Here is a 12,239-nt window from a genome sequence, read left to right on the forward strand (position 1 = left end):
GTCTTGACAGAAAGGCTGGCGGTAGACCTGGCACAGAACAATATCATCTACGAGAAAGCCCTTATCCACCATAATGCCGATGTCAGGGGTGAGTAAGGAAATAATTCCAGACTACCGTAATTTCCAGACTATTAAGCGCACCTGAATAGTACCAAACTTGGTGGGTGTCAAATTAGCTAGCCCGTGATGGCGAGCTATCTACTCAGAATATTGCAAAATGTGCTTTCACCGAAAAGCTATTTTAAAATCGGACACCGCGATTGCATAAAGGAGTTCTGTATCTATAATTCTTAAAATAATTGTTATGTTTTTTGTGAACGTTTATCGTGAGTAATTTAGTAAATTCACCGGAAGTGTTCGGTGGGAATGCTAGTTCTGAACGTCACATGCTAATGTAAAAAGCTGGTTTTTGATATAAATATGTACTTGATTGAACAAAACATGCATGTATTGTATAACATAATGTCCTAGGAGTGTCATCTGATGAAGATCATCAAAGGTTAGTGCTGCATTTAGCTGTGGTTTTGGTTTTTGTGACATTATATGCTAGCTTGAAAAATGGGTGTCTGATTATTTCTGGCTGGGTACTCTGCTGACATAATCTAATGTTTTGCTTTCGTTGTAAAGCCTTTTTGAAATCGGACAGTGTGGTTAGATAAAGGAGAGTCTTATCTTTAAAATGGTGTAAAATAGTCATATGTTTGAAAAATTGAAGTTTTCGGATTTTCGAGGAGTTTGTATTTTGCGCCACACCCTATCATTGGATATTGGAGTGGTGTTCCGCTAGCGGAACGTCTAGATGTAAGAGGATAAGCCGCAGGTGCCTACCGGTACATTGAAACAAATGAACTTTACACAGGCTTTGACGAAACACGGCTTGTAACAAAAATAAATAGGCTTTAACGAAACATGGCTTGTAACAAAAAATAAAAAATTTGCAGTAAGCTTTAGTTCCTCACGCTGCTGTTTCCAACGTCTTATCATCGACTCATTAAGACCAAGCTCCCATGCAGCAGCTCTATTTCCTTTTCCAACAGCCAGATCAATCGCCTTCAACTTCAAAGCTGCATCATATGCATTTCTCCGTGTCTTTGCCATGATGAGGGTGACAAAATGACTACCGTAATCAGAATGATGGGAAGTTTGAGAGCGCTCGATTTAATCTAAACAGTAAACAAAAAAGTTGTTTGACCTTAACCCGTTCAGCAATTTCATTGGTCTAATGAAAGCTTCATGCCGCCCAAAAACTGAGCACGTCACAGAATGTGTTTTTTTTTTGCAAGAAAAAAAATTGAAAGCGGGAAAAATCCATATATTAGCCGTGTCATTGTTTAAGCCGCGAGGTTCAAAGCTGGGAAAAAAGTTGCGGCTTATAGTCCGGAATTTACGTTACTTGAAGATCTCCTTGTCACTCACAGATCCAGCATACAAGGATGACACATAAGTGACAACTCCATGTGGTGACAATCCCAACATGCCCTTAAAAAGGTACAGTGTGACTTGTAGGAAGAAAACACCTCACTCTGCAATAGTAGTGAAGATGATGTCTGGCAGCGGAGTTCAGTGCAGTCGATCACTACCTGGGTGTCTGGAAAGTCCTTGAACTCAGGTGGCTGGTGTGCTTTGATGTTTCCTTGGGGATCCATATCCGTGCTGATCCAAGCAGACAATAGAGGATGATGGCCCAAGATATGATAATCTGTCTCACTGTCGATTGGTGGATCCTGAACCGATGGGCCAAATCCTTCTGCTTCAGACCCAGCGACAGACGAGTCATAAACAAGAAGAACTCATCGATTGATGGCAGGGTCTGAACATAAAGAAAACAGTTTTAGTACAATAAAGTCCTAACATTCGTTCCATAACACAAAAAGTAAATAATGTTGAACAATTACAGTAAAATCAAATAATATTCTCTATTAAGTACTGTATTTAATGAAGTTGTCCCTTACTGGTTTTCTTCAAGTAACACTTGTTTCAGATGGATTGGTGCTTGTGACTCTTATAAACTTGGTCTCTGCTGCCCGCTCAATCATGTACCAGAAGGCCATCAGGTGGGTGTAGTTTGCAAATCTAAAGACGGACCCAGAGTATTTGAATACCAAAAATGATCATTCCTATTTTTGCCCATTTTCTCTAAGCATCAAGTAGCACTAGACATGACCTAGCTGCTATTGTAACCTGTTTTTCTTGTTACTGCAATTCATACTGTAATTCACAGCAGCTATCGTCACAGCAGTGAATTTGTTTTAAATTGTCCTTATTTAGCATGGGAAGTGGACTAAGAACCAAATCTCATTTGCAGCAACAACCTGGGGGTTAACTGAAAACGAATGTAAATACAATATACATTCAATGTGCCTACTTATGCTAAGATATGCTAGCCAAGTTTTAAATAACAATGAACATGTTCTTAAAAGTAAGATGGACTTTGGAATAATAATAATAATAATAATTAATAGTAAATAATAAACAATAGTAATGCAGGATAATAAATCATTACTGTACCTTGTGTAAAAACGTATATCCTCGTCAGAACCAGCAAATCGCTGTAGACCAAAGCCGTGTTGTGCGGTCAGTTTCTCCAGCTTGGCTCGAAGCTCCTCAATTTCTCTTATGTGCTCATGGTTTGCCATGTTCAGGGACTGCACAGTAATCTGGCCTGGATCAAGAGACGGCACAGTCCATAGGCAGCGCACCTTGTTCTTCATCCTCTTCAGTCGGGGCAGGAGGTTTCAGTTTTCTTTTCCAAACACCAGGTCACTATTGAATGTGCCAGTTCCACGCGAAGACTGTAGGAACAACACCTCTTTTTAGGTATTGTCGCCCCACAATTTTCCCCTCAACAAAGTCACTCTTGACGAAATGTGTACTACACACCTACACTTGTCACGACGTTCTGCCACAAACCACGGTTTCCTGAGCTCTACATCGACTGGGAAACTACAGAAGCTCACAATACCATTACATTTTGAAGAACCTGAACACAGAGGCACTGAACAATGTTCATGCTGTAATTTAAACGTAGGCATTCGGAACTATTTCAGTCAGAAATGCATTGACGACCTAGTAAACTAATGATAAAAACAATAGCGTAAATCGCTCCGGAAGTCAGCAACCCGGTAGGAAGTAAAATAGAATGTGGGAGGCGGTGTAATGCATTCGGATCTGGCTAAAAATACTTAAATCAGTTATAGAACCCATTGCCCTTCATGGTTGTGAGGTCTGGGGTCCGCTGACCAACCAAGAATTCACAAAATTGGACAAACACCAAATTCAAATAAAGTGCTTACTTACAGGCCCTAACCAGCGGTGCGATTTTTATGTTTAAAAAAAATAGGTATTAGGTGAACAATAGATGAGTAAAGAAATAAAATCAACAGTAAAAAGACAGTGAAACATAACAGTAGTGAGGCTATATACAGGGTTAATTGAGGTAGTATGTACATGTAGGTATGGTTAAAGTGACTATGCATATATGATAAACAGAGAGTAGCAGTAGAGTAAAAGAGGGGTTGACGGGTGGTGGGTGGCAGGACACAATGCAGCTAGTCCAGGTAGCCAATGTGCGGTTAGGGGCACCGGTTAGTCGGGCTAATTGAGGTAGTATGTACATGAATGTATAGTTAAAGTGACAATGCATATATGATAAACAGAGAGTAGCAGCAGCGTAAAAGAGGGGATGGGGGGACAATGCAAATAGTCCGGGTAGCCATTTGATTACTTGTTTAGGAGTCTTATGACTTGGGGGTAAAAACTGTTGAGAAGCCTTTTGGTCTTAGACTTGGCGCTCTGGTACCGCTTGCCATACGAACGTAGAGAGAACAGTCTATGATGGGGTGGCTGGGGTCTTTGACAATTTTTAGGGCCTTCCTCTGACACCGCCTGGTGTAGAGGTCCAGGATGGCAGGAAGCTTAGCCTTAGTGATGTACTGGGCAGGATGCTCTCGATGTTGCAGCCTGTAGAGCCTTTGAGACTACATGAAGAATTCTACTAAAATATCCTCAGTGTACAATGTGAAACACCAAATAATGGATGGAGAGCAGAATTAGGCCGATACCCATTAGTGATCAAAGTCCAGAAAAGAGACGTTTAATTCTACAACCCCCGAATGGTGCAGCTGTCTAAGGCGCTGCATCTCAGTGCTACAGGTGTCCCTACAGACCCTGGTTCGATCCCGGGCTGTACCACAACCAGCCGTGATTGGGAGTCCAATAGGGAGGTGCACAATTGCCCCAGCGCTGTCCGGGTTAGGGTTTGGCTGGGGTAGGCAGTCATGATAAAATAAGAGTTTGTTCTTTACTGGCTTGCCTAGTTAAATAAAGGTTAAATTAAAAAAAGTGAAAAAAAAGGAAGTGATTCACAAACCTTCCATAATAAAGCCATCACCTACAGAGAGATGAACTTGGAGAAGTGTCCCCTAAGCAAGCTAGTCCTGGGGTTCTGTTCACAAACAGACTCCACAGAGCCCCTGGACAGCAACAAAATTAGACCCAACCAAATCATGAGAAAATACAATTATTTGACACATTGGAAAGAATTAACAAAAAAAACTGAGCAAACTAGAACGCTATTTGGCCCTAAACAGAGAGAAACACTGGCAGGTAGCTCAGTTACCTTAGCTTTCTTGGGAACAGGAACAATGGTGGCCCTCTTGAAGCATGTGGGAACAGCAGACTGGGATAGGGATTGATTGGATATGTCCGTAAACACACCAGCCAGCTGGTCTGCTCATGCTCTGAGGACGCGGCTAGGGATGCCGTCTGGGCCAGCAGCCTTGCAAGGGTTAACACGTTTAAATGTTTTACTGACGTTGGCTGCGGTGAAGGAGAGCCCGCAGGTTTTGGTAGCAGGCCGTGTCAGTGGCACTGTATTGTCTTCAAAGCAAGCAAAAAGTTGTTTAGTTTGTCTGGGAGCAAAACATTGAGGTCCGCGACGGGGCTGGTTTTCTTTTTGTAATCCGTGATTGACTGTAGACCCTGCCACATACGTCTCGTGTCTGAGCCGTTGAATTGCGACTCTACTTTGTCTCTATACTGACGCTTAGCTTGTTTGATTGCCTTGCGGAGGGAATAGCTACACTGTTTGTATTCAGTCATGTTTCTGGTCGCCTTGCCATGATTAAAAGCAGTGGTTCGCGCTTTCAGTTTTGCGCGAATGCTGCCATCAATCCACGGTTTCTTGTTGGGGAAGGTTTTAATAGTCACCATGGGTACAACATCACCGATGCACTTGCTAATAAACTCACTCACCGAATCAGTGTATACGTCAATGTTGTTGTCTGAGACTATCCGGAACATATCCCAGTCCACGTGATCGAAGCAATCTTGAAGCGTGGAATCAGATCGGTCGGACCAGCGTTGAACAAACCTGAGCACGGGCGTTTCCTGTTTTAGTTTCTACCTGTTTTAGTTTCTGGCTGGGAGCAACAAATTGGAGTCGTGGTCAGATTTGCCGAAGCAAGGGAGGGCTTTATATACATCACGGAAGATAGAGTAGCAATGATCCAGAATGCTGCCAGCCCGGGTCGCACATTCGATATGCTGATAAAATTTAAGGAGCCTTGTTTTCAGATTAGCTTTGTTAAAATCCCCAGCTACAAGAAATGCAGCTTCAGGATATGAATGTGGTTATGATCACACCACGACTGTGTGTGTGTGTGTGTGTGTGTGTGTGTGTGTGTGTGTGTGTGTGTGTGTGTGTGTGTGTGTGTGTGTGTGAACTCAGTAGGGGTAAGTGGACAATGCTGGCCTGGGGAGCGAGTGGGGCAGGGACAGGATTAGGGTCTGTGACATCCCAAGCATGGCAGACTGGAGAACAAAGGGGATCCTGTGTGGACTCAGCAGCACTGGGTGACCTGTGGGTCACTAAGCCCTCACACCACGAGCCCTTCACCACTCAGTGAGCACCACAGTCGGAGCGCAACTAACGCCACCCTGCCCTGTCCCCACCCCACCGTACCCCCTCGGCATGCAAATCTTCATTCACTACTGCCCTCCATCGCATGCATTCAAATCAAATCAAATTTTATTGGTCACATACACACGGTTAGCAGAAGTTAATGCGAGTGTAGCGAAATGCTTGTGCTTTTCATTCTGACAGTGCAGTAATATCTAACAAGTAATCTAACAATTCCCCAACAACTACCTAATACACACATATCTAAAGGGTTGAATGATAATATGGACATATAAGTATATGGATGAGCGATGGCTGAGCGGCATAGGCAAGGTGCAATAGATGGTTGATACAGTTGAAGTCGGAAGTCATTAAAACTCGTTTTTCAACCACTCCACAAATTTCTTGTTAACAAACTATAGTTTTGGCAAGTCGGTTAGGACATCTACTTTGTGCATGACACAGGTAATATTTTTCCAACAATTGTTTACAGACAGATTATTTCACTTATAATTCACTGTATCACAATTCCAGTGGGTCAGAAGTTTACATACACTAAGTTGACTGTGCCTTTAAACAGCTTGGAAAATTCCAGAAAATGATGTCATGGCTTAAGAAGCTTCTGATAGGCTAATTGACATAATTCGAGTCAATTGGAGGTGTACCTGTGGATGTATTTCAAGGCCTACCTTCAAACTTAGTGCCTCTTTTTTTGACATCTTGGAAAAATCAGCCAAGACCCCAGAAAAAAAATTGTAGACCTCCACAAGTCTGGTTCATCCTTGGGAGCAAATTCCAAATGCCTGAAGGTATCACATTCAACAGTACAAACAATAGTACGCAAGTATAAACACCGTGGGACCATGCAACCGTCATACCGCTCAGGAAGGAGACGCGTTCCGTCTCCTAGAGATAAACGTACTTTGGTGCGAAAAGTGCATATTCATCCCAGAACAACAGCAAACTACCTTGTGAAGATGCTGGAGGAAACAGGTACAAAAGTATCTATATCCACAGTAAAACGAGTCCTATATCGACATAACCTGAAAGGCCGCTCAGCAAGGAAGAAGCCACTGCTCAAAAACCGCCATAAAAAAGCCAGACTACAGTTTGCAACTGCACATGGGGACAAATATTGTACTTTTTGGAGAAATGTCCTCTGGTCTGATGAAACAAAAATAGAACTGTTTGGCCATAATGACCATTGTTATGTTTGGAGGAAAAGGGGGAGGCTTGCAAGAAAGAAGAACACCATCCCAACCATGAAGCACGAGGTTGGCAGCATCATGTTGTGGGGGTGCTTTGCTGCAGGAGTGACTGGTGCACTTCACAAAATAGATGGCATCATGAGGCAGGAAATTGATGTGGATATATTGAAGCAACATCACAAGACATCAGTCAGGATGTTAAAGCTTGGTTGCAAATGGGTCTTCCAAATGAACAATGACCCCAAGCATACTTCCAAAGTTGTGGCAAAATGGCTTTAGGACAACAAAGTCGAGGTGTTGGAGTGGCCATCACAAAGCCCTGACCTCAACCCTTTCGAAAATTTGTGGGCAGAACTGAAAAAGCATGTGCGAGCAAGGAGGCCTACAAACCTGACTCAGTTACACCAGCTCTGTCAGGAGGAATGGGCCAAAATTCACCCAACTTATTGTGGGAAGCTTGTGGAAGGCTACCCGAGACGTTTGACCCAAGTTAACAATTTAAAGGCAATGCTACCAAATACTAATTGAGTGTATGTAAACTTCTTACCCACTGGGAATGTGATGAAAGAAATAAAAGCTGAAATAAATCATTCTCTCTACTATTATTCTGACATTTCACATTCTTGAAATAAGGTGGTGGTCCTAACTGACCTAAGACAGGGAATTTTTACTAGGATTAAATGTCAGGAATTGTGAAAAACTGAGTTTAAACGCATTTGGCTAAGGTGTATGTAAACTTCCGACTTCAACTGCATGTAAACATTATTTTAGTGACATTTATTACATCCAATTTTTTATTATTAAAGTGGCTTGATTATTTTTTGGGGCTTTCCTGTTACATTGGGTGCTGTAGGTGTCATTGAGGGCAGGTAGTTTGCCCCCGGTGATGCGTTGTGCAGACCACACAACCCTCTGGAGAGCCTTGCGGTTGAGGGCGGTGCAGTTGCCGTACCAGGCTGTGATACAGCCCGATAGGATGCTCTCGATTGTGCATCTCTAAAAGTTTGTCAGGGTTTTGGGTGACAAGCCTAATTTCTTCAGCCTCATGAGGCTGATATACATAGGAAGTGGAGCAAATATTAATATTGACAAAGCTCTTCTGATACATATATCATGTTTTGTACAGTCTCAAATGTGATTAGAAATATTGTGCACATTACATCAATAAATATTCTGAAAAGATATAAAAAGAAGGAAGCATGTGAATATTTGTATTTTCTAATTCCCTTTTGTGATATATACACTACCGTTTAAACGTTTGCGGTCACTTAGAAATGTCCTTGTTTTTGAAAGAAAAGCAAATTTTTTGTCCATTAAAAGAACAACAAATTTATCAGAAATACAGTGTAGACATTGTTAATGTTATAAATTACTATTGTAGCTGGAAACGGCAGATTTTTTCATGGAATATCTACACAGGTGTACAGAGGCCCATTATCAGCAACCATCACTCCTGTGTTCCAATGGCACGTTGTGTTAGCTAATCCAAGTTTATCATTTTAAAAGGCTAATTGATCATTAGAAAATCCTTTTGCAATTATGTTAGCACAGCTGAAAATTATTGTGCTAATTAAAGAAGCAATAAAACTGTCCTTCTTTAGACTAGTTGGGTATCTGGAGCATCAGCATTTGTGGGTTCGATTACAGGCTCAAAATGGCTAGAAACAAAGACTTTCTTCTGAAACTCATCAGTCTATTATTGTTCTGAGAAATGAAGGCTATTCCATGCGAGAAATTGCCAAGAAACTGAAGATCTTGTACAACACTGTGTACTACTCCCTTCACAGAACAGCGCAAACTGGCTCTAACCAGAATAGAAAGAGGAGTGGGAGGCCCCGATGCACAACTGAGCAAGAGGACAAGTACATTAGAGTGTCTAGTATGAGAAACAGACGCCTCACAAGTCCTCAACTGGCAGCTTCATTAAATAGTACCCGCAAAACACCAGTCTCAACGTCAACAGTGAAGAGGTGACTCCGGGATGCTGGCCTTCTAGGCAGAGTTGCAAAGAAAAAGCCATATCTCAGACTGGCCTATAAAAAGAAAAGATTAAGATGGGCAAAAGAAGGCCAGTGTCCCGGAGTCGCCTCTTCACTGTTGACGTTGAGGCTGGTGTTTTGCAAGTACTATTTAGTGAAACTGCCAGTTGAGGACTTGTGAGGCATCTGTTTCTCAAACTAGACACTAAGGTACCTGTCCTCTTGTACTTGTCCTCTATAAATAGTGTGTTTTTGCAAAAATGAATAATTTTGCAACAATGCATAGCCTAATTATGTGTAGACTGAGAGTAGGCTTCTAAAACAGAAAATGACAGTAAATTGAAAATCATCAGGGTGAACTATGCCTGTATGGGCAGCACAGGTCCGCTACTGCCTAGATGGCGCTGTCTTGCGGAATGCGCCTTGTCCACGGTGTTTGTAGGGTCTCTGCACCGTCATGAATAACAGCACAGATGGAACAATGAGACAGATATTTCACCGGATGTGTAAATGTGAAGCATCCGCTTGGCGTTTCCACACACTACCAAACGCTTAGTGAGAGGAAGTCCAGTGGCCGGCAGTGGGAGAAGATGGAAGATGGATTTTGGCTGACATAGCACATTTTGTCATTGATGAAACCTTTAATCGCAATACAGTTTTCTGATCCCAAAAGTATAATTTGTTACAAACAGAGTGGACTAAGTTTTGTAGACTTTACCCTTTGCTAAAGTTTTTTACAATTTCGTTGTTTAGAAGTGCAAATGGAATTGAGTTATTGCACACGCGCATAGAGAAGGCGTTCCCTAACGGAAATATGCAAATACAGCTAAAACGCGCCAATAGGACCTTGCTAGCTCGTGCTTGACTCTGCCCACCTCCTTGCTTGTTCTGCCCACTATGACTCATTTGAACCGACAGGTTGTGGTGTATCTTGGTTAAGTTATACAAATCTTTGATAAGAGAGCGCTTGTTGAGTCGTTGATGGTTCGCAAAGCAAGGTACCCCAACTCGGAGAAACCCACGCGTTGGTCGAACCTTGCCTCGGTTTAATTCACATATGTATTATTTTTCCCCCCGTTTTTTTCTGGTAGAATATTCTCAAACCTCGATATTAAATTGTATTCCGCGGCATGTAGTAAGCGTGCTGTCTAACGTTACCGGCTTTGCGCCAGGAGTGAAGACCAATCAATCACCGGGTACCTTCGCTAGCTCGGTTGTGTGTACAGTGTGGTGTTGCTGAGGCAAGGGAAAAAACGCAGCGGTCACCGATGACTGGATCTCGTGGCGTGACCACTAATGCTGTCTAACAAACACGGCGAATCCCAGTCGCCGGTGTAAAACGCGGTGTGTAAAATACATCTTGCAGCCCTCGACCCATATTATAATAATAGATAGGTCGATAGCGGGAGAAGCGCAACGCAAGGATGTTGCAAGTGCTGGCTTGCGGCGTCGTAGTTTTCCCCGGACTCTTCTTCGTCTTTCGGAGGGTACTCCCGTCCATTTTCAAACAGTGGACCGATGCAGACGTTGTACTGGTCAGCGAGAGGTAATAATTTTTATTTTATTCAGATGGTAAACGTTTAATCCTGGACATTGCTGGTCAAGCAGTAGCTGGCCCTAGGAGGCTATGTTAGCAAGTACGGCCATGCAAGCTGATACAACAAATTGCTGAGTCTCGAGCTTGGCATGGGCTTTAACCGAATTAGACACAGTTGCTATTTCAAAGAGTGCTGAAAGATATTAGATTAGAAATTATGCTTTTTGTACATTTGATATGTCGTCATGGCTATTATGTCGTACCCGATAATGCTATTGTAGCCTGCGTTATCATACCGGTGGTGGCTAGCCCAGTGAATTACAACATAGTAATATCATGGGAATATTGCTGCGTCTTGGTCCAAATTACACAATCACATGCGCAGGGTGACTTCGATGATCATTTGTACCCTGTCACTCTCTAGCTAGTTGATAATTCCCCTTCAAACTCGATCGCTGTGGTGGCTACTGAGTTATGCAATGTAAAGTGCTGAACTAGAGAATACTGAGCCGATCGCTTGGCCTTAATCACGCTCCTATTAATTCGCTAATGCTCATCTAACGGAAAATGCATTTCTTAGACGCATGTGTTGATGCCTCGGGGGATACATAGCTAAATAGCTAGCTCAGTAACCCCGTCAAGTCAGCCTTGAATGCCTCACCAGTTTGATTATGTCACATATCCCGATAGCGGGAGAAGCTATCTGGCATTATCTAGCTGCAATAACGTAGGCTAGGTTACAAAAAAAGACAACTAATGTTATCATGTTGAATGCCCATCAGCAACGTAATTAATAGTTAATTCATATACGTTTGTTTTACGATCTCTTGGCCTGCTACTGTATGTGTTGTATTTGTTTTACCTGCCTGTTAAAGTGCCAGTGGGTCAGTGAGCAAATGGATAAGCTGCAGTGTGCTGCTCGAGCTTTTCTCCCTCTGGCAGTATTTTAGGCAGTGACATTTTTTTTCTCCAGATTCTATAACAAGATTAGACCAGACCATTTCTCGTGCCTCATACACTATATATATATGAAAGTATGTGTACACCCCTTCAAATGATTGGATTTGTCTATTTCAGCCACACCTGTTGCTGACAGGTGTATAAAATTGAGCACACAGCCATGCAATCGTTGTCAGTATGATGGCCTTACTGAAGAGCCTAGTGACTTTCAACGTGGCACCGTCATAGGATGCCACCTTTCCAACAAGTCAATATGTCAAATTTCTGCCCTGCTAGAGCTGCCCTGGTCAGCTGTGCGTGCTGTTATTGTGAAGTGGAAACGTCTAGGAGGAACAACGGCTCAGCTGTGAAGGGGTAGGTTACACAAGCTCACAGATTGGGAGTGCTGAAGCACGTAGCGAGTTAAAATCATCTGTCCTCGGTTGCAACACTCACTACTGCATTCCAAACTGCCTCTGGAAACAACGTCGGCACAATAACTGTTCGTCAGGAGCTTCACAAAATGGGTTTTCATGGCCGAGCAGCCGCACACAAGCCTAAGATCACCATGCGCAATGCCAAACGTCGGCTGGAGTGGTGTAAAGCTCGCCGCCATTGGACTCGAGCATACTTCTCCATCTGGCAGTCCGACGGACTAATCTGGGTTTGGCAGATGC

General features: G+C 42.8%; 1 protein-coding gene and 1 long non-coding RNA gene across 3 annotated transcripts in view; one reads left to right on the top strand and one right to left on the bottom strand.

The window, feature by feature from the left end:
• Positions 1 to 1,627: 1,627 nt before the first annotated feature.
• LOC106567576 (uncharacterized) lies at positions 1,628 to 3,135 on the bottom strand. Its single transcript, XR_001320102.2, has 3 exons — positions 2,509 to 3,135; positions 1,953 to 2,073; positions 1,628 to 1,810 (listed from the first exon to the last, which is right to left on the bottom strand). It is a non-coding gene; the product is annotated as an uncharacterized lncRNA (long non-coding RNA).
• Positions 3,136 to 9,895: 6,760 nt separating this feature from the next.
• Positions 9,896 to 12,239, top strand: part of LOC106567575 (ceramide synthase) — a 61,351-nt gene continuing 59,007 nt past the window's right edge. Inside the window, exon 1 of one of the 2 annotated variants that reach the window (XM_014137052.2) lies at positions 9,896 to 10,632. In XM_014137052.2, the coding sequence (XP_013992527.1) occupies positions 10,511 to 10,632 (122 nt within the window). In that variant the 5' untranslated portion in view covers positions 9,896 to 10,510. The remainder of the gene's footprint in view (positions 10,633 to 12,239) is intronic. The other variant, XM_014137053.2, reaches the window with a different exon arrangement.

Source organism: Salmo salar, chromosome ssa13, assembly GCF_905237065.1.
Source record: "Salmo salar chromosome ssa13, Ssal_v3.1, whole genome shotgun sequence".
Lineage (NCBI taxonomy): Eukaryota > Metazoa > Chordata > Actinopteri > Salmoniformes > Salmonidae > Salmo > Salmo salar.